Source organism: Phyllostomus discolor, chromosome 14 (assembly GCF_004126475.2).
Source record: "Phyllostomus discolor isolate MPI-MPIP mPhyDis1 chromosome 14, mPhyDis1.pri.v3, whole genome shotgun sequence".
In the NCBI taxonomy this organism is placed as follows: Eukaryota; Metazoa; Chordata; class Mammalia; order Chiroptera; family Phyllostomidae; genus Phyllostomus; species Phyllostomus discolor.
The window spans coordinates 24,488,952-24,515,073 of NC_040916.2; the positions used below are offsets into that span (position 1 = coordinate 24,488,952).

Genomic DNA, 26,122 nt, shown 5'->3' on the forward strand with positions numbered 1-26,122 from the left:
GGCTCCTGGCCTCCCTTGTATCTGGGGAAGGAGGCACTGTCAGAAACACCCTCGGGAGATGAACTTGCACCTCAGCCCACGCTTCTAGACTTTAGGATGCATGAAACACGGATTCCAGGGCCCCGTCTCCCGGAATCCACTTCCCTGGGGCCCCGGGAGTCGGCCTTTAGCCCACGCTCCACAAGGGCGAGGCAGGTGGTCGGCGGGCCTCGCTTTCAGAAATACTGGTGTGCAGAGACAACAGGCTCCCGGGTGACCAGGCCCAGCGCCTGAAGCCCACAGCGGTCAAGGGCCTGAGCAAGGCCAAGGGGAAGGGCAGGGGCATCGCTACTCGGGAGGGGAGGGTGGGAACGTGAGCTCCGTGAAAGGGCGGCCAGGTGTGATCGGGGCACGGCAAAAGAGAGGGAGCGAGCCAGCTCTCGGGGAGCAGCTGGCGGAAACCCAGCAAACACTGTCTCCTCTGGACAGGCAACTCCCTGCCAGGGGGGCCCCTTCTGCAGCTAGAACCCAGCCCCTGCTGCCTTCGGACCGTCAGAGGGCAGGAGTCAGTACCGGGGTGTGGACTGGATCTTCCCATGGCCTCTCAGACTGGCCACCTTGCTTCCCTACAGGACGAGTTCGCTGAGTCTCTCAGAGCCCACCCCCCAGAGCATGGGAGGCCCGCCCCTCCCTGGGACAGACGCCCGGAGCAATGCGGTGCATCCGGATCTGTGATTTGAACCTGGGAGACGTGGGCTCGTCTGCAGGCCCCAGCCCCAGTGTGTCTGCAACTTTGGCCACGTTCCGCCTCCCCAAGGCTCCACCTCCGCATCAGCGGAGCGGAATGCTGAAGCCAGCTTCACACCTGCGTCAACTCGGAGAGGACCCGAACCTCCGTACCGCCCTGCAAATGGGGCACGACCGCTCACTGGGGGCCTGCCACCTGCCACCTGCTAGAGCATGTGGCTTCTCCACGCCAGGGCAACAAGCCTTCGTAAAGCCGATTTTAATCCGGAATCCTGGCCTGGAATGAAGTCCCCGGGGCCTTCTGACTGAGCTGTTCTCTTCCCGCCTCCTCTGCGCCCGGATCTTCCCGATGGGACGCTGCTTCAGCGGTCCCCTCGCTGGTCACCAGCTCCCGACTACGAGACACGTTCTGATCTCTTCTTCACACACAAACCCGTGAGGTGCAGCTAGAGCAACTTTTCCAGCAGCCCGCACCCCCCACCCCACCCCCCGGCCCCGTTCGGCCTCCCAGACCCCAGAGCGCGAGGTGGGCACACAGACGTGACCGTGCCCCCCACCGCCGGGCTTCGCTCCGCAGCACCGCCCCGGCCGCACGGCCCCGGACCTCCTCCCCTAAAGTTGGGTCCAGCTCACAACTGCCCACAGCTGGACCTAAGGCACAAAAAAACAAACTAAGCAAACACCTAGAACAGGAACAGAATCCCAGAAATGGAGACCACATGGAGGGTTGTCGGCGGGTAGAGGGAAGGGGAGAATGGGGGTGAAGGTACAGAGAATAAGGAGCATAAATGTTAGGTGCAAAATAGACAGAGGGAGGGTAAGAATAGTATAGGAAAGCCCTGGCTGGCGTAGCTCAGTGGATTGAGTGCAGGCTGCAAACCAAAGTGTCGCAGGTTTGATTCCTAGTCAGGGCACATGCCTGGGTTGCAGGCCATGGCCCCCAGCAACTGCACATTGATGTTTCTCTCTCTCTCTCTTTCTCCCTCCCTTCCCTCTCTAAAAAGTAAATAAATAAAATCTTTTTAAAAAAGAATAGTATAGGAAATGCAGAAGCCAAAGAATTTACATGCACAACCCATGGACGTGAACTAAGGGGAGGGGAGGAATGCTGGAGGGAGGGGGTGCAGGGTGGAAGGGGGTAAAGGGAAGAAAACATGGGCCAACTGTAATAGCATAATCAATAAAATATACTAATAAAATAAAAAAATGGTTGTCCTAGAACTCTCGGAAGATTGAGTGGTCTATCGCACGGAAAGCACACAGTAGGCTATCCAGCACACAGTAGGTGCACTTCCTCAGCCCCTCCCAATCTTCTCTCCTTAACCTGGGCTCTCAGGAGGTTTCCTGAGAAACCTCCTCCGTGGCGGGTCTCACTTCAGCGGGCATCACAGCACCTGGGGGGCCCCTGCTCAGAGAGCCAGATTCAGTGGGTCAGGTGAGCCCCGGGAACCTGCACGTCCAGCAAGCCCCCAGGACAGGCTGAGGCTTCGGGTCCTGTCACCACACTCTGAAAACTGCTGCTCTACTACTCGGTCCTCGGAGGGCCCCGGGGTCTCCCGCGCAGGGCCGAGGAAGAGCAGCAGAACCCACCGTGCGAACCAGCGGCACATGGTGGTGCCCATCACCCTATAAACAGGTTACAGGGCAATCCTTCCTGAACATTGGTTTGTGATTAGTGTCTGCAGTTTCGAGGACGTGATGCGAGGAATCCCAGAATACAAATCAGAACACCTGGGGTTCTTAACCTTCCAGCTCTAAGAACTCGAGCCCCCAAAGTCCTTGACCCCCGTTTCCTCCTCTGTGAACAGTGCACCCCAAGAAGGCCTCGCTGGGGTGGAAGATAATGGGGCGACCTAGCCGAAAACGCACGGTAACTGGTGGCTACATGAACGCACGCCGTCAGTGTCGGCTCCGTGAGGCCTGAGATCCCTGCCGCGTGCGGCCTCAGCGGTCTCTGGGACCCCTGAGACCCTGCACGGCCGAGCACGCTCTCAGCCCGAAGGCACAGGAGCCCACCCCCAAACGGGCTTACACGATAAAGATTCGAACCCCTGAACCTTTCAGGGCATCCGGCCACAGGAGCGTGCAGTCGTAAGACAGGAGGCCTGCAGAGAACAGGGAGCAGACCAGGCCTGGGAACTGTTGGGACAGGAAGGTAGGATGGAGAGAGGGATTAGGACGATTTGCATGGTCTCTGGGAGCTCCTCCAGGGCTAAGATCACTCGTGAGTCCTGGCCAGGCTGCAGAATGTCACGTGTGAGCATCAGGGGCACGAACTTGGGAACCTCCAGAGCAGCGGCTCTCGACCTGGGCTGCCTGGGAGAACCCCGCAGGGTGGCGGCGCTCGGGGCGCCCGGGTGTGGGCCCTGCTCGAAGGCTTCCCGTCTGGTGGGCCCGGGACGAGGCCCAGACACGGGCGTTTTGCAGGAGCCCCCAAGGCGTCCCTGGGCGCCAGCGGGGCTGAGGAGGACTGTTCCGACATGCGACCATTCGCGGCGGTCCGTCGCCTTCACCTGGAGGACCCTGTATGCCTGAAACGTACACGTAATGGATGTCAAACATTTCTCAATAAAACTGAAAAAAATCATGTGAAGTTTAAGTATTGAGAAAAGCACATACGGTACATGGATCTTTCTAGAAGCCTCATCTATTGTGGAATGACCGGAAGCTGATAAAAACCCAGATGTCTCTCAGCTGGTAGAGGTGTCGACGCCTGCGGTACGGCTACAGCCACCCCAGCCGATGCACGCAGCACGGACAAGGGACAGAGGACCGACCAGACTGACACGGGTGAGGCTCGAAGGCACACAGTCTGCGTGAGAGGAGTCGGATGCAGGGGGCGGCGTGGTGTGCGGGACCATTTCTCTGACGTGCTGGAGGAGACCAAACTGTAGTGACAGGAAGTAGCTGAGGGGTTGCCCGGGGCCGGCTGTGGGGGGCAACGGGACCGCCGAGGGGCCTGAGGGGGTTTGGGGGGGGGGGGGGTTCATGGGCCTGTTCTCTGTCTTAACTCTGGTGCTGGTTAAATGGCTGTATGCTACACATTCAAAGGGACGGCCTTTATTCCCTGTAAATCCTACCTCGTCATAAAAAATAAAAAAGCTCAGCGTGAAGGGGCAAACAGAGACAAAGGGTGAACAGTGGCTTCGTTCCGGTGAACGTCACTGCGTGTTTGAGGGCAGGACGCAGCTCCCAGGGCAGCGGGGTCCGGCTCCGGCAGCCTGGGGGGAGGACGTGGCGGGAGACGAAGCTCAGCGGGCCCCTCACGCCCCCCGGTCCTGCCGTCCGAGGCCTGGGAGCTGGGAGCGAGCAGGGCAGCACCTGCACGCCGAGACCCATGCTGGTGCCCGGGTTAAAGATGCTGGGCTGGGGGCTTCAAAGAGACCCACCCAGCTTCCAGCCTCGCCCAGACCTCCACGGCTCCGTCCCTTCCTCCTGTTACCGTGGCGTTTGAACCGGCTCCGGACGTTTGTGCGGTCCCGGAAGGCGCGTTCGAAGAGCAGATCCCGGGGTTTGCTGGGGGCGGGTGGGGTGGGGCAGAGCCAGGCAAGGTCCCGGGAGAAGGGGCACAGGCAGGCTCCTCTTCCGGGGGTGTGTCTCTGAGCCGCTCGGTTGTACGATGTACCTGCAAAGCCGTCCTTCCTCCGAGGAGTCTCTTGCATCTGTGAGTCCCTGACGGTTTCCTAGAATTCCACCTTAAGACGAGCTGGATGCGCTCGCGGCCAGGGTCTGCGCACGGAGCGGCTCTGCTCCCACGATGACACGCTGCAGCTGGAGCCTGCGCGCCCACATCTGGACGCCACATGTCGGCCGCCGCTGCCGCATAAGAGGGCCCGGCCAGCAGGCCTCGGGCCACACCTCTCGCCAGAAGCCCGGGCAGCATGACCCTCGCTCCTCTGTGGGTGTTTCTGCCGCTGGTCGCCGTGGCCCGGGGCCAGTACGGCGACTACCGGTACCAGCAGTACCACGACTACGGCGACGACGGCTGGGTGAACCTGAACCGGCAGGGCTTCAGCTTCCAGTGCCCGCAGGGCCAGGTGGTGGTGGCCGTGAGGAGCATCTTCAGCAAGAAGGAGGGCTCGGACCGCCAGTGGAACTACGGGTGCATGCCCACGCCCCAGCGGCTGGGGCAGCCCACCGAGTGCTGGTGGGAGGAGATCAACAGGGCTGGCATGCAGTGGTAAGGGACGCGGGCGACACCGCTGCACTTGGGTAAGGGGGCGCCGCTGCGCCTGGCCTGGGACGGTCACTGCAGATCCCTGCCCCTTGGGGCTGCCTGGCCCTCAGGGAACAGCACCCACGAACGCCTGGGCCAGTCCCGCTGGGAACCGGACCGCTGGGGCTCTGGGTGGGGCAAGCCAGCTCCAGTCTCGGGACCAAATCCCAGGACGGGGGGGGGGGGGGGGGGGTGCGGTTCTCAGGCAGGTGGGCTCCTCTGCGGCCCTGCACCTCCCAGAAGCAGCCCGGCCCTCCGTGTGGTCCAGGGACTCGTGAGGGTCTGCGACATGCTTCCCAGCCCGCAGAGGGCAAGCACAGAGATCACAGATGTTCGAGGAACGTACAGCAATCGAACACAGTCGTGGCGCCCGAATGGCACTGTAGTCCTGGAGCCGTTTACTCTCACTGCCTCACAAAGGCATGGGCTCTGGGGGGAAGACACGGCCGGGCCCTGGGCACGGACAGCCGGAGACACGCTGGTGTGCAGCCGTGAGTCCGGGGAGAAGACGAGGCAAGGAGAGGCACAGTGGAGTAGCCCCCTGCTGCCCCGTTCCACGCGTGCTTGTCACTAGCGTGGGGCGCCCTCCCTCCGTCCTGGGAGACAGCGTCCCAGGGGCTCCTAGGGAGGCGTGCTGGCCTCCCCTGCGCTGGTCTCCCCTGCCGGGGCTCAGCCCCAGCCAACGGCGTGGATGTGGCCCCAGCCTGCGCTCCCCTGGGGGGTGGGACTGCCCCACCCCAAACGTGGTCAGGAGCCCGTCCCAGTAGCGACCGACCATCGGGCTGGGTGCTCACGGCAGCCTGGACGGAGGCAGGACCACTTGGACAGAGGCGGGCGGGGGTGGGGGCGGACCCCACCCAGGGAGGCAGAAGCCGGGCTGACGTGCTCAGGTGGGGTCGTGGACTTGGGGGTGGTCAAGCGTGGGGCCTGGGGGCCACACCACCAGCAGACAGGACAGTCACGTGCCATCCAGGGGAAAGACGCTGATGGGTGGAGGGGCCGGGCAGGGGAGGGGACCTCTGCGTCACGGAAACGGCGGCCACTCATTGGGCGCTCGCCCTGAGCGGGCACCACGGCGAGTGCCCTGTGTGGGTTATCTCACTTTGTGCTCCGCTCAGGTCTGTGGGCCACTCCCAGGTGAGACAGACAGCGGTCCAGAGATCGGGGGTCCCCCAGCTGGGAAGTGGGGAGAGCCAGGATCTGGGCCCAGTGAGTCTTAACCACAAAGCATCGGGACTTCACCACAGCGGGGGGCTGCTGAGGGCCCGCTGCCCCCACCCCTGTGGGCTCCGCCAGTAGAGCCCAGGCTGCAGAACAAGGTCAAAGCCACAGGACTAGACTTGGGCAGCGCTCATCCTGGGGAGGGTCGGGGTCAGCAGGGTCACACCCAAGCCTCAGTCTGCAGGGCTGGGGACCAGCTTGGGGACCATGACTGGGGAGGGGCTCAGCCAGCCTGTGGGAGGGTGGGGAGACGGTCCCACAGGCAGTACGGGGTGGGGGGGGGGGGGGACGCCCTTTACTGGGCTGGCCTCATCCACTCCCACTGGCCTGGTGAGCAGGCTTCCTTACCCAACCCCCTGCTGATGGCTGTCTGGTCGGAGACCAGCCTGGCCCCAGGGGTGGACAGTCTCCAGCCACTCCCTGAAGCGGGGCCCACGGCCTGGCGTGGAGCCCAGGCCTGACCTAGTTAAACTGCCCCTCCTGTCCCCCCCCCACCTAGGGGGTCTTCCATGGGCGGGGCCCTTTTCCAAAGGCCCTTTTTGGAGCCACAGTCAAGGCGTGTCCAGAGACGGGTCCTCCGCCCCAAGGAGCCCCGGGCTCGGAGCCGGGAGGCCCGGATTAGGACCCCGGTCCGCGTGGCCTTGGGCCTGGGGTTCAGCCCCATCGGCTCACGGCTGGCTTGGAAAAGGAACAGCCAGACAGGCGAGGTCTCGGGGGGCATGCCTCCCGCGCTCTGTGCTCTGCTTGGCCCCGAACCTGCACTTGGACTCTCCCGCGCCCTGCGGCCCTCCTTGCTCCTCCTTCGGTTTAGAGCAGGCACAGGGTGTTTACTTTCAAACCTGACAGCTTGTAACCAGTGTGTCGTTAACTCCCCAACAACAACAACGCGAAGGAAAAGTGGGGGAGAAACAGGGGGTGCGAGTTACGAGTTACGTCACTTCGTTTGGCCCAGGCAGACGCTGACAGGCCAGATCGCTCTGCCCCTCCTCCCCCTCCACACCTCGGGGTTTGCAGAGCACGAGGGGCCCCTCCCCCTGCCTCCCCTCCGCTAACTGCAGAGTACGAAATGCACAGCCACGAAAACCAGCTTCTTCACAGTGGCACCCGGCTGCCCCGGGGCCCGTATCAGAGGCTTTTTTTGAAAGGTAATTATTGCTTTGGGTTTAGACTCCAGTCCCAGCGAAAAGTCTGGGAGGAAAGAAATTGCTCTGCTCGATGGCTGGGAAACAATTATCTCTTCCCGTCCAGGCTCGTAATCCCTTCTGCGGGAAGAGCGGATGGTTTTGAGCGATTTGGCCGCCTTGTAAAACCAAATTAGCCTGCAGGTTTCTGTTCAGGAGCAGGGGAGGAGTCCTGGAAATCGGTGAGAAGCGGCCCGGCGCGATTGCAGGGCCAAGCAGAGCACAGGGCACGGGAGGCGGGGCGCCTTCTGGGATCACACGGTCCGCCGGATGGTTCTCCAAGGTTTGACGGCAGAACGTGGGGTCTGCCACAGGCACTGGCTCAGTGGAGCACAGTCTCCTAAAGGTGTCCCCATCACGGCCAGGGGCCGGATCACAGCTGTCTGCCGCCGCAGCTCTGCGGAAACCCGGGTTCTGAGGCGCACACGCTGGCTCAGCACCAACAGCTGCTGGGGGGGGGGGGTGGGACCTGGGTCCCAGGGGCAGCACTGTGCCACCCCGGGGCGTGCTGCAGGTGCTGACCGACGGGGAATCTGCTCTGCCTCGGGGGGCGCAGGCTGCGGCGCCCCTGGGTCCTGCGTGGAAGAAGGAGAGGCTGGAATTTTCTAGAGAGGGCAAGCTCCCGTGTAGTGCCAGGAGCCCCGGTCTCAGAATCAGGAAACTTGCCTCATGACTCCTGTTTCCATCATCTTGTAGCTCTGTGGCCTTGGGTACTTGGGTCCTCGTTCCAGGGGGGCTGGTGGCAGGGGAGGGGAGGGGAGGGGAGGGGAGGGGAGGGAAGGGAAGGGAAGGGAAGGGAAGGGAAGGGAAGGTGTGACTCCCGCTTCAGAAGCTCCTGGGAGCGGGGGCGCTACGGTGACGCTCCCAGGAGAAAGAGCAGGAGACTCTGAAACGAACCGAAGTCTAAGCCGAGTGCCTGTGAAGGGGTTAAGCAAAAGACACCCCAGACAACCCTCGTGGACAGTAGTGTGGGGGTGACCAGAGGGAGGGGGCGGGAGAGGCAGAAGAGGGTGCAGGGGGACAAATGGTGACGGACGGAGGCTGGACGGGGCGGTGAACACACAGCACAGTGCACAGATGGTGTGTCACAGAATCGTGCGCCAGAAACCCACATCATTTGTTAATCAATGTCTCCCCAATACACTCCATAAAAAATTTTACAAAGAGACACTTCGATGCCCCAGAATTCCAAGGCTAAAACCAATCCCCATGAAGGCTGTGGAAGCAACTGACAAGTGCCTGCTGCAAAGCAATTTGGTAAACACTGAAGAAATAAACAAGCAAACAAACTAATCAATAAATCCCGTGGGGGAGCGTTGCAAAAACGGGTCCTGGCCGTGCTTGCGAGGACGACAGGGTCACTCCCCCCACAGGGGGCTCGCCTCCCCGTCAGTGAGAGATGGCTGCGGAGCCAGGGCACCGCCACGCGTGTGTGTGCGCGTGCTTGCGTGTTTCTTTGCGGTGTCCTGGAATCTCAGAGAGACCGTGAGCTCGGGGGTGTGATGCGGCAATTCCCGAACGGCAGCACCACCACGGCCCCCAGGCACGGCCTGCCGACGCTCTAACCCTCCGTTCTGCCTCCAGCGAACCACGTCCCCGGGACCGCGGCCTGAACCGAGGTGCCCTGAGCGGTCCCGCGCGGACTCATCCCCCCTCCCGCGCTGGCCGGGCCCCAGCACCAGGCACCGTGACGGATGGGAGCTGAGGATGAGATCATCTGCCCCCTGCAAGGACTTCGCCGCCTCCCGGGGCGATGAGTCACACGGGGGCGTGACTGACAGGGCAGCTGCGGGTCGGCCCCTGAGACGGCCGTTGCCGGGGCCTGATTGCGGCAGGGAGCCGCTCTCAGGAAGCTCATGCGGACGCCCGGCTCCCCTCGGACGGCAGACGGGGGCCGGGGGTGGCCCTGGCAGGGCAGGCTCACAGTCGCCGTGAGGACTACGTGGGAGTTTGGTGACAATGACAATAAACAATGTATTATGCGTGAGAAGGCACTGCTGCTTTGTCTCATCTTCACAAGAAGTTCAATAAGTACGTGCTATCGTACCCATTTCACGAATGAGAAACTGAGGTCATTAGAGGGCGTGGACCCTGCCCAGAGTGACCCGGCAGCACGGTGCACACTCTGCTCCCCACCCGAGCGTGGACACAGACCCCCACGAAGATCCCCTTCTGGAAGGCGTGGTTTCAGGGTGTCAGCCACGTGCACCACCAGCCCCCCAGGCAGGCTCACCCCACCAGCCCGGGAGGGCAGCTCTGCTCCGGGCTCTAACTTGCCCCGACTGTTCTTGGGCCCGGGTGTGTGGTGTCCAAATAATCTTCCCAGGTCGGCGTTATCTGGGGTGCCGTGTGAGAGAGCGACACACACACTTCCCGCACAGGACCGTGGGGCCCGCTGCTGGGTTGACGGTGGTGAGGAATTCCTGGAACTTGGATTGCCTCCGGCCCCGGGCGCCCCAGGCGTGAGGCCGGCGTATCTCGCTGTTTATTTTTACCTGTGGGAACCTACCCCCGTGGGAACACTGTTCCCCAGGGCCGTCTGAGCGCCCAGGACAAACCTAAACAACGGGACACAGCTCTGGAACCACCGCAGGAACCTTCCGGAAGGGCCGGTGCAGAGGACGGCAGGCTCCCGGGGACGGGAGGAGGGAGGCCACGGCGAGCACCTCTTCACACACACACACACACGCGCACACACACACGGGCTTTGTGTGTGACCCTCAGAGCTTCCCACTGGTGTCACCTCGTGCTCACGGCTAACAGCCGTCCCACAGTCCCAGTCCCCAGGGGTCTGTTCCCACCGGGCGGCCTCCCACAGTGTGCCGGGTGGTGAGACTGCCGACGGGACCTGAGCCGTGGCAGCGTGGAGAAGGCCAGACCCAGGAGGGCAGAGGTCTCGGGTCACACCCTGATCTGCCCGATCGCTCTCCCGTGGCTTCTAGAACTTCTCACAAGTCCCGGGCACGGGGCGTTCGGGCTCGTGCGCACGGCTGACCGAGGACGGAGCCCACCCCTCGATTCCTCTCTCGGCGCGGAAGCCTGGGCACGGGGACAGAAGAGTGGCCGAGAGCACGTCTGTGGAGGGAGGGGCGAGTGAGAGATGAAACGTAGACCCGAATGGGCATGTGCACAAATGGACGAGTGGACAACAAACGGGTGGACAGCACACAGGCTTCCCGGCCAGAGACGTGAAATGTATTCAACGTCAGTGTCGTCGTTTCCAGGAACTGAAAGCGACAGCCAGTCCCCGGCGGTTCCACAGCTCACAGGTCGGCGAGGCCCCTCTCTCCTCGCAGCGGCGCGGGCTGCTCCTTACCTTATCGGCGGTGCTTCCTGGAAACTTATCTCTACTTGGAAAGCAGGGCTGCGTCCCGGCATCCCAGCGGCTGCCAGGCCCCGCGGCGCACAGGCAGCTGCCCGCCCCACTCCGCCCCCCCCACCGCCCTGCCCCCACCAGGGACCACGATCAGTCGCCGGGGAGGCAGGCAGGCAGGCAGGACCAGGGGTCGCTCGCTCGAGACCCACCCCGCGAGGGCTGTGAGCTCTCCCTCTGTGGGGGTCTCCCACTGTGGCCACCGGAGACCAGGACGGTCCCCGTCCCAGAAAAGGCCACTCGCCCCGAGAGCCCCCGGGCCTTGGGCAGGAGCGGGAGACAGCGGCCTTGGAGACCGAACGGAGGGAGAGGGGATCCCGCTGTTTGGAGTGAGCGCCACATTAGGGAGGCGCTGTGGAGATACACAGGGACGGCTCCCAAGCCGGCAGCGGCCCCGACGGAGCAAAAACGTGACAATTCACGGACCGCAGGGTGGGTCTGTGGCCTAGAGAGGAGGGCGTGGCCTTCTCTGAGGAACCAGACCCGGGCAGCTAGGGCAGGAAAGGGACCCAGGGGGGTAGCCAGCCGAGGAGCTGGGTCGGCCTGGGACGACTCCGCAGCAATGCCCCCACCCTCCGGGACCCAAGGCGGGCTCGGGGGGCAGAATTCCGACCCCTCTCCCTGGCCGCGTAGACCCCGCCGGTGGCTGGAAGGCACCCGGATGAGCCGGGAAAACCCGGGCTGCGCCCCCGGCTCCCCCACAGGGTCACGGGGACAAGGCGCTGTGTGCACACTGGGTTCTGCCTGCCCCTCGGGGTCCAGGGAGCGAGCGTCCTCCTGCTCCCCGCCCAGGGCCCTGCTCCTGACAGAAGACGGGTTCATGCACAGTTCATCCCTTCAGGGCATTGCTCCTTGTCTTCTTGTTATTGTGACTTCAAGTGAAACGAAGTATATTATTTTCTCTTTTGAATGGCACGAAGAGCAACACACTCTTGCGTTTGTAAGGTTCTAGGTGCCCCTATACCGGCCCATGTATGCATCCCCCTCCCACCTAACCATGTGCCCGATGAGGCCCATGGGGAGCAGCGCGCCCCCAGTCTCCTCCCATGGAAAGATTCTGAGCCCTTCGGACGTGACTGGTGAGCACGCCTGGTTCCCACAGACGCTACAAAGCCTTTATCGTTTGCCTGACTACGGAATGAATTGTCAGGGGCCGAGGTCGGGGACAGAGCGGCCTGACTCGGCCCCGGAGGGAGCGGGGGCCCCGGGAAGGGCCCGGCGGTGTGTCCCGGTCACACGCTCACTCGGGTCACTCTCTCCCCTGCAGGTACCAGACGTGCTCCAACAACGGGCTGGTGGCCGGGTTCCAGAGCCGCTACTTCGAGTCGGTGCTGGACCGGGAGTGGCAGTTCTACTGCTGCCGCTACAGCAAGAGGTGCCCCTACTCCTGCTGGTGAGCGCTGGGGCCCCCCTCGGCCCCTCCCAACTCCCCCGAGGGCAGGGGGGGGTCTTGGGGGGGAGGGGCGGCGCTCGGGTCTCCGGGTCTGCCTTCGGATAAGCCTGGGACAGTCACAAACACGCTGGAAATGCCACAGCTGGCGTGCGGAAGGAACGAGTCAACCAACCAATCAAATCAAAAAGCCAACTGACTGACTGACCGACCGGCCAATGGAAAGGCTAGAATAATGTTCACACTGGGAGGGGCTCACAGTCCATCCACCCCCTGCTCCTACACTTGGGCAGAAAAACGAACCAACAGAACAACAGAGCGAGGCAGTGACCCACTGAAGGCACCCAGCTATTTCCGGGGCCCGCGGGCTCCGGTCCCTTCCCTCTATCACGCTAACCTCCCCTCGCACCTGAGGCTGCTGGACCCGATTGAGAACCACCTTTCCCTGCAGACCTTCTGGGAAGAAACCAGCCCCGTCGCAGGTCCCGGGGGTAACGGAGCGTGCACTTGCACTTGCAGGCACACGACACAGGGGCTGGTGTTTTCTGGAGCAATCCCGAGTCCCAGTCTGCGGATCTCTGTGCCTTCCTCACTCCCCCCGGGCAGATGCCAAACTCCCCCCACCAGCCGTCACACGGACCTGGAGGGGGGGGTGTACATTTATTGTCCCTGACAACTGACCCTGGGCGCTGACAATGCACCTTGTCCCCAGGCCTTCGGCCCGCAAACGAGCCAGGCACCTCTGCCCTAGACGAGGGGGTTCAAGGGTGTGGAGGTTTGAAGGTGGGCCCCCTTCAGTGTTTTGTCTCTGCGGGGTGGCGCTTGGAAGGGCAGCCTCCTGGGTTGTGCTTACCCTCAGGGACCAGACAGCCACACTCTAGGACGCCCGAGGGGGGCCCAGTGGCTCGGGGACAGGCGGCTCCACAAGCTTAGTGCTTTTCTGGTAAATTCCGAGCTGAAAGGCAGCTGATGTCAGTGGCTGGGTGATGGAGCAGGCACCTCCCCCAGCTCTCCCACTGTTCCCACGGAGCAGCCTTACCCGCGGGGCCACGGAGCAGCATGGCTGGGGTCGGGGCTGGGACTGTGGATCAAAGACCCAGGGACTTCCCATTGGGGGTACAGTGGGAAGGGGGGAGACTGGAAAGGGGTGCAGTGGGAGGGGTGCACCAAGCAACTTGAGCCCAAGTCTCTGCCTTGACCCTCCCTCCCTCCTCTCCTGCCCCCTCCCCCCTCCTCCTCTTCCCGCTGTACCAGGGTCACCTCCAGAAAGTCACTCTCCTCTCTGAGGAGTCTCAAGTCCCTCACCTAAAATGATGACCCCCTTTCCCGGATGTCCGAATCTCATGAAAGATACAGACCTCGCCTTCAGGAAAAATAAAACACACTTGAGCGTGTTCGCACCAGAGTTCCAGAGAACGTCGGGGCTGGCTGGGTCTCGAGCGGAAACTCTCGGGACTAGGAGACCTTCGAGGCTGCCCTGAGCCATCCGGGCATCTTGGCTCCGAAGGCGCTTTTGCAAAGGGCGGTCCAGCCACCCGGGACAGCTTTTAAAGACGGGGGAAGGTGTGGAAGATGGGCCCCCCTGGAAGGAGACAGCAGGCAGGAGGAGCCTGGGACCTCAGGGCCTTCTGGAATCTTCCCTTCCCCAGGGGCTAACAGGCTGACACTCCCACAGTGAAATTCGCCTCCCTTTGTTACCAGACACTGAAACCCAGTCAGAAGGGAAACAAACTATCTAGAAGAGGAAGAAACAGAGTAGCCCTCAGTGAGCTGATCCATCACCACGTTAGGAACACTTTCCCCGCAGTTGGGCTCCAAAGAGGCGCACCAGGGTTGGGGTACATTTGGGTCTCCGGTGACAAAACTGACCCCTAGCTTTGGTCCGAGATGGGTGTGCCCACCCTCCCCGGACCACCCATCCTTCCTCACTCTAACCCTTGACCCGGACGTGTCCCGGATGGTCGAGAATGCACCGAGGCGGGAGAGGAGAGGATTACTCAGAAAGCCACAGCAAAGCCGCTACTCTGAAGCGCATCCCACCGAGCAAGGCCTCACTCGGCTGTCTCTATTTCCGGTTGCCTGGTGTCAGGGCGGAAAGCTACCATGGTTACCAAAGACAGCGGCACTTTTTTAAAGGGAAACTCGGGGCGGCAGCAGCAGTGCACCCCCGGCATGCAGTGCAGGACGCAACCTCCCTCTGGTGCCTCTGGACGTGCCGGCCGCCGGCTCCTGCAAACGGCCTGAGTCACCACGTTCCACGTCTCGCTGACGCGAACGAAGCCTCCGGGGCACAAGTCAGGTCTTGCCTCTTCAGCGTCTCGGCATCATGTGGGGCACAGGCGGGGGGCCCGTCCATAAACCTCTGGAGTGTGGACCGGCTGTGACGGGCCCCGGGGGACAGTCACCGCGGCGGGAGCAGACACGGCCACACTGACGCTTTGTGCTTGAAAAGGACTCGTTTCACAGCCGCGGATTTCTCCGACCCTCCTAGCAGCCCTCCGGAGCGACAACGGTCTCCGCACCCTTCCCACAGTGGCAGCCTCTGCCGGCCCTTCCGGAAGAAGCCCCCCGGGAGCTGGGCACGTGGCAGCGGGGTGGGGGGGGCGTCTTCCTCTTCCCACTTGGACGGCCGTCTGGTGTGCCGCCGGGAGCGGGCACCGTTGGGAACCGGCTAAGCGAGCATCCACTGTCCACATGGGGAAGCGTTTGGGGTTCAGAATTAGCCCCACTCTGTGCAGGGGAAAACAGCCCCCCATCCAGCCCCAGACTCGGGGGAATTGCTTGGTTTGCCGGGACCCGAGGGGCTGTTCTTGCTTCGGTCGGCGCCGTTTCCCTGGGTGTTGCAGCGTCACTCAGCTCCGGTGAGAGCGCCACTCCCTGGCAGGTGCGGGCGTGCGGCTTGGACATGTGCGGCGGTCCGGATGCACTATTTACCGGGGGGAACTCGAAGTCTTCGTCCAGGCGGCCAGCGGCAAACCTCGACCCCGTGAAGCTGGGGAAGCCACGCCCCTTTGGGGACCATCTGTCTGCGCTCCCCAGCCTCCAGAAGCCCCTCCCCCTTCGACGGGCCCCCCCCACGACAGCCCCCGAGGGCCAGCGGGCCCAGGTCGTCCTGGCTGGGACTGCGGGTGCCAGGAACCGACCGCTCCTCGCGGCGCATCAGTTTCATCTTCCAAGTTCTTCTCAGACCCGTGGTCTTCCGTCCGGTTCGTCAGACCCCGCGTCGTGACCCCAGAAGCGATGTCCTTCCTCAGAATGGACACAGGTGACTTCCCGTGCTCCCCCCGCCCCGAGGCTCTCTGACCCCGAGCGCTGCGTTCCCCACGGCCTGGCTCCCGCCTCCCGCCGCTCACGGCCTAAGCCCGGGGACAGATTTTCCGATTTCTCTGTCGCCCCAGCCACAAAAACAACAACAGAATCTGTGCGTCGGGACATTCCTCTCCCCGCCCACCCCAGGCCGGGCATCAGAGCTGGTCTCTAACTCCCGCTCCTCCGCTCAGAGTCTCATGCAAGGGGGGGAGTGTCTGCCCCCCCCCCGGCCCCGGGGGGGACCCCGGCCCCGGGAGACCCCGGCAGGGACCTCACAGCCCCCTCCCCCCCGTGGCAGGCTGTGACACGCAGCTGAGCTTCCTGCAACACAAATCCCCAGCATGCCACACGAGGAAGACGGGAGTGTAGGCATTCTTTCTCGTACCCCCAGGGTGTGGGGGGGTCTCCCCGCAGAGGGGCGCCCTGTGGTGGCCGCGGAGGCGCTGGCTGCTCGGTCCCTCCAGGCAGATTCCCCAGGCTCCGTGGGGGAGGCCAAGGTGGCCGTCCCTCTGAGGTGCCTTCTTTCCTCCGCGCAGAACTGCACTTGGGGTTTATCTGTCCCGGCTTTGCCAAAATTACTCCAACAGGTTCTGACACAGCCCCCGGTGGGGGCGCCCGGCCACTGGGAAGAGGGTCTAACTGGCTCGTTCGCACTCCCCGGGGCTGACCTGGAGGGGCAGCACGGAAGGGGGAGGCGCACACTGACCGCTTCCTTAAGGAACTTCTCTAGGACTTGAGCAGTCTGCCGGAAAGGGACGGCCTCTCTTCAGCTGGCGGGGGCGGGGGGTGGGGGGGGAATGCAGGCCATCCACTGATGTTTCTCCCCACCCCACCCCCGCCAATCAGTAAAAAACACCCTCAGGTGAGGTTAAAATCAATCAATCAATGAAAAGTTCTGGAACATATTTCGTGTCCCCAGCAAGTGGGGAAGACAGCTCCCACCCTCTCTCTCAGCCCTGACGTGCATCATTCACATCCTCGACCAGATCCCACTTCTCTGGGTGGAGCGCAATCTGTGTGAGGCCCTGTTAGGTCCGCACGGGAGTCCTTGACCACGTTCGTTAGGATGAGGGGGTCCTGGTCCCAGGTCTCTTCAGGGACGCAGAGCGGATTTCTGAACGGGCAGAGCCTTGCTCCCCTGCGAGACCACAGCGAGTGGAGCCTCACGGGACCCACCTGCGTGGGTCCTGGCATCCGGATGGAGCGTGGCTGCGTCTCGAGAAGCAAAGCCCAGAGAACGAGGACCACGGCCCAGGGTGGGGAGAGGGGTGGCCGTGAACCACGAGAGTGGGGTGTGGGCTCTCGCCGTGGGGCTTGCGGCATCTGAGCCCCGAGGTCCTCCCGGGAGACCCTCCGGCTCACCGACCGGTCGGTCTTTCCGCGGTCTCCGGACAGCCCTCACGCTCTGACGTCTACACGGGGAAGAACGTTCTCCATCAACACACAGTGGCCCCGTGGACCGAAACCACATGAACCGCCGACCCCCGCCAGCTGCAGTTCCCCGAGAAGCCTGGGGAGGGCAGCGAAGGCTCCGGGGGCCCGGCTCACCCTGGAAAGAAGGACCGTTTGGGTCCTGAAGACCCCCAGTGGTGACCCCCTCAGGAGAACTGGATCCGCCCCGGGGTGGACGGACCACGGCCAGCCCCACCCATCGGGAGGCCCGGGGTGGACGTGATCCCGGAGGAGAGAGGAGACGCCACGGCAAACCGCTCGTGATGCTCTGACTGCGCACCGGCGTGTCACGCGTGTTCGTACGAGTCCCGACGGTGGCCCTGTCAGGGGGCCCTCCTCCTTCTCCAGACCGGGGCGCTGAGGTTAAGGGGCTCTCCAGAGCTGTCTACTCACTTGGTGGACACTCCCCGCGCTCCTGGGACTGTCCCGCTGCTGGAGGCACAAGGGGGGAAAGGCGGCCGTCGGGAGTCCACGTGGTCTCTGGCATTTTTTCCAGCACTTTTTTGATCGCGACTCACAGGGAAAAATGCAGATTAAACAACCACACACCACGTGCATCTTACGGACACACACAGATACTCGTGTGTGAAACACAGATGTTACTCATGCACCCACGAACTTGTCCTTTGTGTGTGTGCGACAGAGTCCCCGGCGCCCGCCCTCCACCCTATTTCCTCTTTCTCAAAGCTCACGTGGTGAACACCCATCAAGTTGGTTTCACGAGCCGCTGACGAGTCACTCCCCGGTTTGGGACCACGGCTCTGGCTGACCGGCGCGCGGTGAACTGATACTGATACCGATCGGTACTTCCCCGAGGCCTGGGGAGTGCCCGGCTGGCGTCTCCGTCAGAGCGAAGTGTCACGGCAGGAAGACGGGAGGTGACGAGCGGCAGGAGCTGTCCCTCTCTGTCGCAGCCTGGGCCAGGGCAGGGCGGAAGGGGCCACCTCCCTCGGTCCGGGTCCCGCGCCGCGTGGCGTTCGGACTCCGCCCCTCCTGCAGAGCGGGGGCCCCCCCCCACAGTGACACTTCCTCTGCCCCCTCACCCTCTGCTCCTCCCCCGCAGGATGACGACAGAGTACCCCGGCCACTACGGCGAGGACGTGGACATGATCTCCTACGACTACGACCACTACATGCGCGGGGCGGCCACCACGTTCTCTGCCGTGGACAGGTGAGCGCCCCCGGGGGGCCGGGGGGCTGGGGGGGCCGGGGGGCTAGGGGGGGCGGGGGGCTGGGGGCCGGGGGGCCGGGGGGGCCGGGGACGAGCTCCTCGCAGGGACCAACCGCGTCTCCTGCGGGAACCCCGGTCAGGGGTTCACTGCCGTGGCCTCCCACGTGGTCTGGGATGAACCGGACACTGGCTGGACAGCGGGGGGCGATGGGAACCGAATGTCCTCGCAGACGCGTGGCGTGGAGCAGCCCGCCCTTGGACGGGAGGACGAGCCCAGCCCGCCGCACAGTGGGAAGGCCTCTCCTCGGCCCCCGCCCATGAGGGTCTAGGCTCCTCCCCGCACTCCATTGCAGAAAGCACGTTTCCTTGCCAAACTTCAGGAGGAGGGGGCGGAAATGTACGGAAGGCGTCCTCACGCCCCACGGGCCCCACGCTGGGTGGTCGGAAGGGAGGCGGGGGGGGGGGCGGGGGGCACTGGAGAGAGGAAGCAGCTTCCCCACCACGTCCAGAAGTGGCGGAGGGAAATGGTAACCCGCTAGAAACCAGCCCTAACTCCTCACCCGCTTTCTCTCACACTCAGCCGCCCAGTCCCACCTTAAATAGCATCAAAACGACACAATAGAAAGAGAGCAGGAATGCTTCTCCCTGCTAATACAGAGAGAGGCGTGGGAAATCCAGGTGTTAAAAGGTTAAAAGGTTGATTCTCCCTGTTCTACAGGGGAGAATCACTTTACCCAGCAAATGAATTTCGGAAACATTACCGATACATGTTTTACAAACACAACAGAACGTACCTTAACTCATTAAAGGATGGGTGATGCTGCATTTGAGTATGATTTATCTTTGGTGAAGATTTATGTTTTTAAATGAAATGACATCTGACCTAACCAAAGGGACTTATTTAATAAAGCCCGCAATTTGAAAACAAAGAAAAAAACCCCAAAAAATAAATAAATAAAAATAAAACAACAAATACCAAAAAACACGCACTCGTTAGCTCTAGAAAGGCCTGAACGAACAAACGCCTTTGTTTACGCGCACAGGACAGCTCCCGGGTCTCACTCCTTCTCATTTGTATTTTAGACACATGTTGCACTAGTTCAGTTACATAGTTTCTAGAAGTAGCAAATCGAAGAAACGAACAGGGAAGACAGCACCTAGAATGAAAACTGGCTCCCCCAGGGAGGAAAAGCGGCCGAATGACACACACACACACACACACACGCACTTGAGGAAAAGAGAGAAAGGAAAGGCCCCAGAAAGAACCCGGAGAGCCCGGAAGCCTGGTGACAGGGAACGGCAGCGCGGCCCCCACGGGCGACGCGGGGCAGCAGCAGAGCCGGGCTCGGTATTCCGACGAGGTCCCCGCGTCACCAAGAACACTCGCCCTGTGTTCCCCGTGTGCGAAGGCAGGAAGGCCACAGTAGAGGGAGGCTGCCGTCTAAAGTGACTGAGAAATAAACGTGGTCTGGCAGGTGAAACGTGCACCTGCCATCCGGGGGACGTGTTCAGTGAGGGGGGGTAACCCAGAACCTCGGAAAGCGGAGCTACTTTGTTACACATTTGTTCAACCCTAGTAACACGCACACGCCACTCGGCTGCTGCTGCTGGCAGCCGGCCCCTCAACGCCCCGCCACTGGAGCTGCGAGGCTATCCCCTGGGAGAAACGCCGTCAGCACCCGACTCCCTGCGGGCACAGGGGGGGCAGGGTCTTTCCCTCCACGGGCAAGCGTAGAGGGTGCTCTGCCAGGGCACCGCCGCCTGACATCTGGGGCCTGTCCCGGGCATTCCAGGGGTGCAGCCGCCCCCTGACCCCTGCCCACTATGGGGAGATGGCGCTAGCGGCCTCCCCTCCCCCATAGCGGGGACGACCGAAAACCGCAGGCGAGGAACCTCCAGGACTCCCGGCCTCACGCGGCACCATCCCTCACGGACCCGTCCTCTGAGAGCAGAGCGGGGCCAGGCGTCCCTTGAGACCCTCCCGTCTCCGAGGGGGGCTCCCCGCTGCTCCCCGAGGGGCCCCCCCCCATGTGCCTCTCTGCCTGACCGTGCTCTCCGACTCTCCCCGCAGGGACCGCCAGTGGAAGTTCATAATGTGCCGGATGACGGACTACGACTGTGAATTCGCCAATGTTTAGACTTGCGGCCGACCAGATCCCGGGGGGGGGGGGGGGGGGGGGGCGGGCAGGATGGCCACCTCTGCTCACAGCAGCTGGGTCCGGAGAGGCTCCTGCCGCCGCCTCTTCTCTGCTTCCTAAGCCTCTCTGACTAGCATCACATTTACAATGAAATCCACAATGAAACCGCATTTCTCACTTCCAACACGGTCCACAGTTACACAGGGCTGACCACGGCTTCCCCGCATGTATGCACACGCACACGCTCACAGCCGGGCCCAGGCACCTGGTCGGAGCCGTCCCTGGGTGGAGGGGCGGTGGCTCTGCAGATGGGAAGCCGGGGTCCTTGCCGGGGGCGGTGGGGGGGCAGACCACCCCCCAGAGAGGACAACTGTCTGGGGAGTTCAGTGCACAGCCCTGCTCTGGGGGTGCAGACCCTGGGAGGAGAAGTGGGGTGCGGGAGGGTTCGGGGGTGGAACTGAAGGACGGGGGTGGACGAGTTTCTGGGGGAAGAGGCTGTCGGGGGAGGCCAGAGAACGGGACTCAGGTTGGCCTCCCAGGAGCAGGAAGGAGAGAGCGCGGGTTGCGTTGGGAAAAGGGAACGGGTTTGAGTCGCTGGCACCTGGAGGCACGGCCAGGACCTGGGAAGCTTGGTCTCGATTTTCTGGACGGCAAAGGCTGCCCCGAGGGTCCACTCCCCTCCTCTGTGCAGTTTAGGGGGTCTTCGCAGAGGTGACACTATCTCCCCCCGTTCAGTGTGTCTGTCCCCCGGCCCCGTGCACTCTCCCCATTATAAAAGGAATAAAAATACTAACGTTCACTACGCTGCAAACCTGGTCTCGGTTTTTTGCTCTCTACCCCTGCCCTTTCCCATCACTCAACCATCTTTTCAGAAAGCGGTGCCCCACATCTCGATGCGTGCCACGCACTGCACGAGGCGCCAGGAACGCCACGGGGGCTGGTGACAGAGGAAGGCTGGGAAACCAGGCCAGCCGCGTGCCTTCCTCAGTGATTGGACAAAGGGTGGACCCGCACTTCCTCACCCCTGCAGCAGTGAGCCTGATTGGTCCTCGGTACCCTTCAGCCCGCCCCCCCCCCACCAACCTGTCACTCACGGTGTTGTGACCACAGGGAGGCCCCATTCCCCTTGTTCCCAGTTTGCCTCGTGCTCTCAGCTCTGTGCTGTCCTGCCCACCTCTCTCCCGTGGGCCCAGGAGAGCAGGCGCTGGGCAAAACCAGAGGGGCTGTCACGGTGCCACACGCCCCAACTAGGTGGCCAGGAGAAGGTGGTCCCGGCCCAGCCCGTGGGGTGGCCTTTCCTGGGGAGGCCCCGGCCCTGGGAAGGGGAAGGGGAAGGGGAAGGGGAGTGATGGCTGCCCCCCTCTGCCTTCCCTCCGAGGCCCTTCCTCAGATGATGGTTCTGCCATGTTTTCCCCTCTTTGCTGTTTCCACTTCTCTCCCAATTTTACTTTACGACAAGCCACGCTGTGTTCTCTTCCACAAAGGGAGCCATTAATATTTTAGCCACCGCAGCCCTGGTTCTGCACGGCTTCAGCTGGGTGTGCAGAGCAGGCGCAGCCGGAAGGGGGATGGCGGCGTGAGTGGCTGACTTGGCAGCCCTGCTGCAGCCAAGAGGCCGGGGGAGAGCTGCACCAGGAGGAGCCGTTAGGGAGGCGGCTGGGAGACGACCCAGAAAGCAATGCAGCAGGTGCCTGAGCCAAGTCGAGGAACTGCCGAGGCTCTTGCTACGAGCAAAGCCATTCTCTTGGCCTGCAGACCAAGGACAGAGGCAGTGGCGCCATCGTCACCTTGGTGTGAACCTGTACAATTGGCACCTTCTACCCCGTGTCACCGAGCCTCGAACGAGGGCTAGATCCCGGGCGTCTGCCGGCAACCCCTGCCCCTCTGTGTGCTGTCCCTCCAATCTTCCCACAAACTCGCCCCGAGGCCTCGGAGACGCCCCCGCCTTGTTCCACAAGGACACTTACCAAGGTTGTCACTGGTTTCGCCCGGGTCTAGAATCCTGCGGACACTCTCATCTGCCCCAAATCGTTGACCGGGGGCTCTGCCCAGGCGCGTTCTCCCGGAGAAGCAGCCCGGGGTGAGAGCCGACTCTGACGGCGGGGGCTGAGACGCCCGACTGCCCCCCGCCACCGCCGTCCCCTCGCCTGCCTGGCGGGGGCAGGAGCCCACCTCCCCACGACTCCTGAGGTGGTGGCCGCCTCTGGTGGGAAGGGGAGACGTGATTCCCGCCTCACGGGGCCCACCGTCCCACAGGGACACACGACAAGGCAGGCCCTGAAGACCCTGGAGCTGAGGAGGCCAAGTCTCCGCTTGACCCCGAAGGACAGCAGGACCCCCTCGCCCCTCGCCCTGCACCCCAAAACCAGGCCCAGACATCCTCTCCCCAGCCTGGCTCTTCCATCGCACACCCAGGCCTCGTGACCCCTGGTTTCCACCCAGACACGGAAGTCAACCGTTAGTTCCCTTAGAAGAATGCATTCTCATAAAACCATTAGTGAATCTGTTCACTCAGAAAAATAATCCTAAATCCAGGCGTTTCCTGCTTGCACGGTGTTTTCTGGCTTGCCATGCAGTCAGGGGGCGGCCCTGTCTCCCGCTGGTCCCTTCCCACCCTCCCGGACTCCTGTCCCTTCTCCGTGGGGACAAGGCAGTCCGTGCCCGACCAAGTGCGCACACCCCCGAGGCCACACGGTCATCCGCGGCTCTTACACACCTCGGTCCATCTTACTTTGGCCACTTCTGTTCAGCTCTGGAAATTAGGCCACTCTGCCAGCAGCAGGACCTGGGCCTGCAGAGGGGGTCACCACGCTGGGGTGCAGAGTCCCCGAGGGAAGGAAAACCCCCGCAAAACAGCGCCAGGACCTACCCTCAGCTCGAGAGTGAGTCCGTTGTAAAGCGCGGGCAGGAGGGCACCCCCACCCCCAAAGCCCCTTGAAAGAACAGGACCACCGACACAGCCACACGAGCAGCTCGGACCTTCACGGACGTGCACCTTTCCCTGGAGCGGAGTGTACACTTTCCCAGAACGCTGGGATCCCACCAGCAGTCGCCTCTTAGTGCCGAAGCCTGTTTCTCAGATTCCGCTGAGCTGGCTGGGCACGGGGACTCTACTACTACGGGAGTCGCCTTCCCGGCCCAGGCAGCACCCGCCCCCCCCACCCCGCGCACCCAGGGGTGGGGGGCCCCATCTGCAGCGTGAACGAGTGAGCCTCCTCACCAGCGGAAAGCGCTGATGGAAATATTCCGAAACACCCCTTAGGGTAGTGTCTGGGTTCTGGCACTCCTGCTCGTCATGTGTTCTTCTTCATCCTTTCTGCCCTCTCCCTCCCGCCGCCATTTAAAAACCATCACCTCTGGTGGCGCTTGTGATCCACACAGAACAGTAACTTAAATCTCAGGAGCAAAGTCACCGGCTGCCTGCCGAGCGAGCAGCTCTGCCCGGGACCGAGTTCCGGCGGGAAGGCGAGCGCGCGGCGGCTCCGTGGGGGGGAGGAGGAGGTGCTGTGACCAGAGCCCTCCGTGTCACCGGCCGCCCGGCACAGGGGGGTGTACCAGGGGGCGGTGCGTGTCCTCTCCCCGCCTCTCCCAGTCAGCCACTCGGTCACAGGGCCACGGAGACACGGACGTTCCCAGCCGCCTCCTCCCCTCACCCAGGCCCTGCTGGTCCTTCAGGCTGAGCCGGCAGCTCCCTGGGGAACCCCACCCCACGCGCCCTCAGGACCCCGTGTCTGTGTGCTCACGCCCCCTCTCCCGAGGGCAGGGGGCCTGTCTCGCTCTCTCGCTCGCTGGCAGATTTCCAGTGCCCCGCACGGTGTCCATGGGCACCAAGACACACGTTTGAAAACTAACCTGGACTTCCCATTGGCCTTCAGTTTGCATTGGGAAGACCTGTCAAAACTCTAAGCAACGAATAACTGAAAACATGTGTCCCGGCACCTTGAGAATGATGGAGTGCTACCTGGAGGCAAGGCGCCCCCAGGGGGCTGCGGCTCTGGCGGGGCTGACGCCGTGTGCTCTCATTCTCCGGCACCATCAGGCAGGCCACCCCTCACTGCGTCCTACCAGGGGCCACTCACTAACGATGGGCGAGCTGGAAGACACACCCATCGGGTCACAGCTGCCACTCACATGTTCAGGAAGCGCATGTCACCACACTGGGCACTCGAAGGCCAGTGTCGGTGTGTCTGTGGCCTCGGAGCTGCGATGACATCACATCCGACCAGCCTGCCCAGGACTGGGCACTTGGTGGGCGTGGGGTGGAGTCCTCCAGCTACGCACTAGAGAGCCTGGGGGACCACGGGGCTCGGGTTGGTAAAACACGTGTGACCCTGCGTGTGCCCAGGCGCTGTTTTGAAGCCTTTGAACAGCACAGACACCCCGGGGCGTGGGGGCACTCGGGCAGGGGTTTCTGCTGTCTCTTCCCCTGCACAACAGATATTCCGTCAATAAACAGAAGCAGGGCGCCACGTGAAACCCTAACACAGACAGACGGTGACTTCATGAGTCCAGAATCCGTGACCTTTGTTTTCCCTCGTTGCTCCACGAAGCGTTCACGTGGGGGACCAGCCGGTGACGCGCTGGGCCAGGCGGGGAGGCCGGCTGTGCAGGGTGAGGCGGATTCCAGCTCTGCGGCCACCGGGCGGCCGTCCCGGGCCATGGAGGGGGAGTCTGCTCTCCCCCCCGCCCCCCGCCGCCCGCCCCGTGAGGGGGACTCGGCAGGCTGGCCTCTTCTGCTGGCAGGCTCAGAATTGAGCTCATGAGCCGTGACTCCTCTGGAAAATGTTCTTGGAAGTCACACACGCTCTGAGTCACCCTTGCCCGTCCCTCCCGTCCCTCCCAGGGACAGTCCAATGTCAATGTCAGGCAGATTGGTTCCCCGCCCACGGGCTTCCAGGAGGGAAGGACTCAAATCTGTCGCCACAAAAGAGCACAGCTTGAGTGGGAGGACTGCCCTCCGCGAAAATGCGGCTTGAAGAGGGGCTCCGGCAGCTTCCCCGAGGGTCTCTGCAGAGGTGGGGGGGCAACTGGGCTGTCAGGGCAGGCAGTGGGAGGGGGGACCCAGCCCTTCCCCAAATACACTCCAGCGTGTTCTAAGTGTTCTAAACCCAAACCTCACACGTCTGGGCCTCTGTGCCCCTCATGTCACTTCCACAAGCTGCCACTACCCCCCTCGTCCGCTCCTGGCACAAACGGAAGGAGGCCAAGAAGCATACGACACAGTCTTTTCCTCGGGGAGGTTTTTGTCCCAGATACGGAGACAAGCGCCGAAGTCTGGGACGTTCACCACCTCGAGGAGGCTGCCACGACCCAGCGCAGCGAGTGACACGCGGGGCGGGGGGCCTGCGGCCGAGGCGGGAGGGTCACGGCGGGCCGGCGAAGGGGAAGTGCAAGGCGTTAGGACCCTCGAGAGGAGCTCGGGCTGGGGTGGAGGAGCGGAGGGACACCCTGAGGGGCCGGGAGCCCGAGTTACACCCCGCTCTGGGGCCTGGGGGGCAGCGCCTCGCTCGAGCACAGCCCGCGGGCGAGCGGCAGAGCCAGACCCAGAGTCCCAGACCCGGGTCCTCCTTAGCCTGAGACGGTCTCTCCTGGGTCTCGGTGCAGCGGCTCGGGGGCTGAGGGGGGGAGGCTCGGGCCCTTGCAGCCGGCGCTGCTCTGCGCTTTCCTGTGAATTCCTCGCCGCGTCCCCGGGCAGGCCGCTCGCTGCCGGTTCTCAGACGGGTCAGAGGCTCCGAGACGGAAGGAGCCCGCCGCCCAGGTCACTCGGCTGCTGGGAGTGGACTCTGAACCCAAGTCCGACCGTTCTCAAAGCTCAGCTTCTCTCCGCATCGTCCGCCTGGAGTGGGGTCTCCACCGAGAGCCCGGAGGGAGTCGGTTTTCGCAGCCCGAGTTCCAGTCCCGTGGCCGACTGCTGCGCAAGACGAGGAGCAACTCACAGGTGTGCT

At 63.0% G+C, this 26,122-nt stretch overlaps 1 protein-coding gene across 1 annotated transcript; it reads left to right on the top strand.

Annotated features, from left to right (window-relative positions):
* Positions 1–4,558: 4,558 nt before the first annotated feature.
* On the top strand, positions 4,559–20,988 carry DPT (dermatopontin). Its single transcript, XM_028530841.2, has 4 exons — positions 4,559–4,906; positions 11,985–12,110; positions 17,932–18,039; positions 20,111–20,988. Exons 1-4 carry the CDS (start codon positions 4,608–4,610, stop codon positions 20,175–20,177), a joined length of 600 nt encoding a protein of 199 aa, XP_028386642.1. The 5' UTR covers positions 4,559–4,607; the 3' UTR covers positions 20,178–20,988.
* Positions 20,989–26,122: the final 5,134 nt, after the last annotated feature.

What these genes read in the sequence shown, in the direction of transcription:
- DPT (XM_028530841.2), top strand. Translation starts at nt 4,608, where the DNA reads ATGACCCTCGCTCCTCTGTGGGTGTTTCTGCCGCTGGTCGCCGTGGCC. An exon ending in AACAGGGCTGGCATGCAGTG is followed by an intron (nt 4,907 to 11,984) that starts GTAAGGGACGCG and finishes TCTCCCCTGCAG; the next exon opens with GTACCAGACGTGCTCCAACA. An exon ending in AGGTGCCCCTACTCCTGCTG is followed by an intron (nt 12,111 to 17,931) that starts GTGAGCGCTGGG and finishes CCTCCCCCGCAG; the next exon opens with GATGACGACAGAGTACCCCG.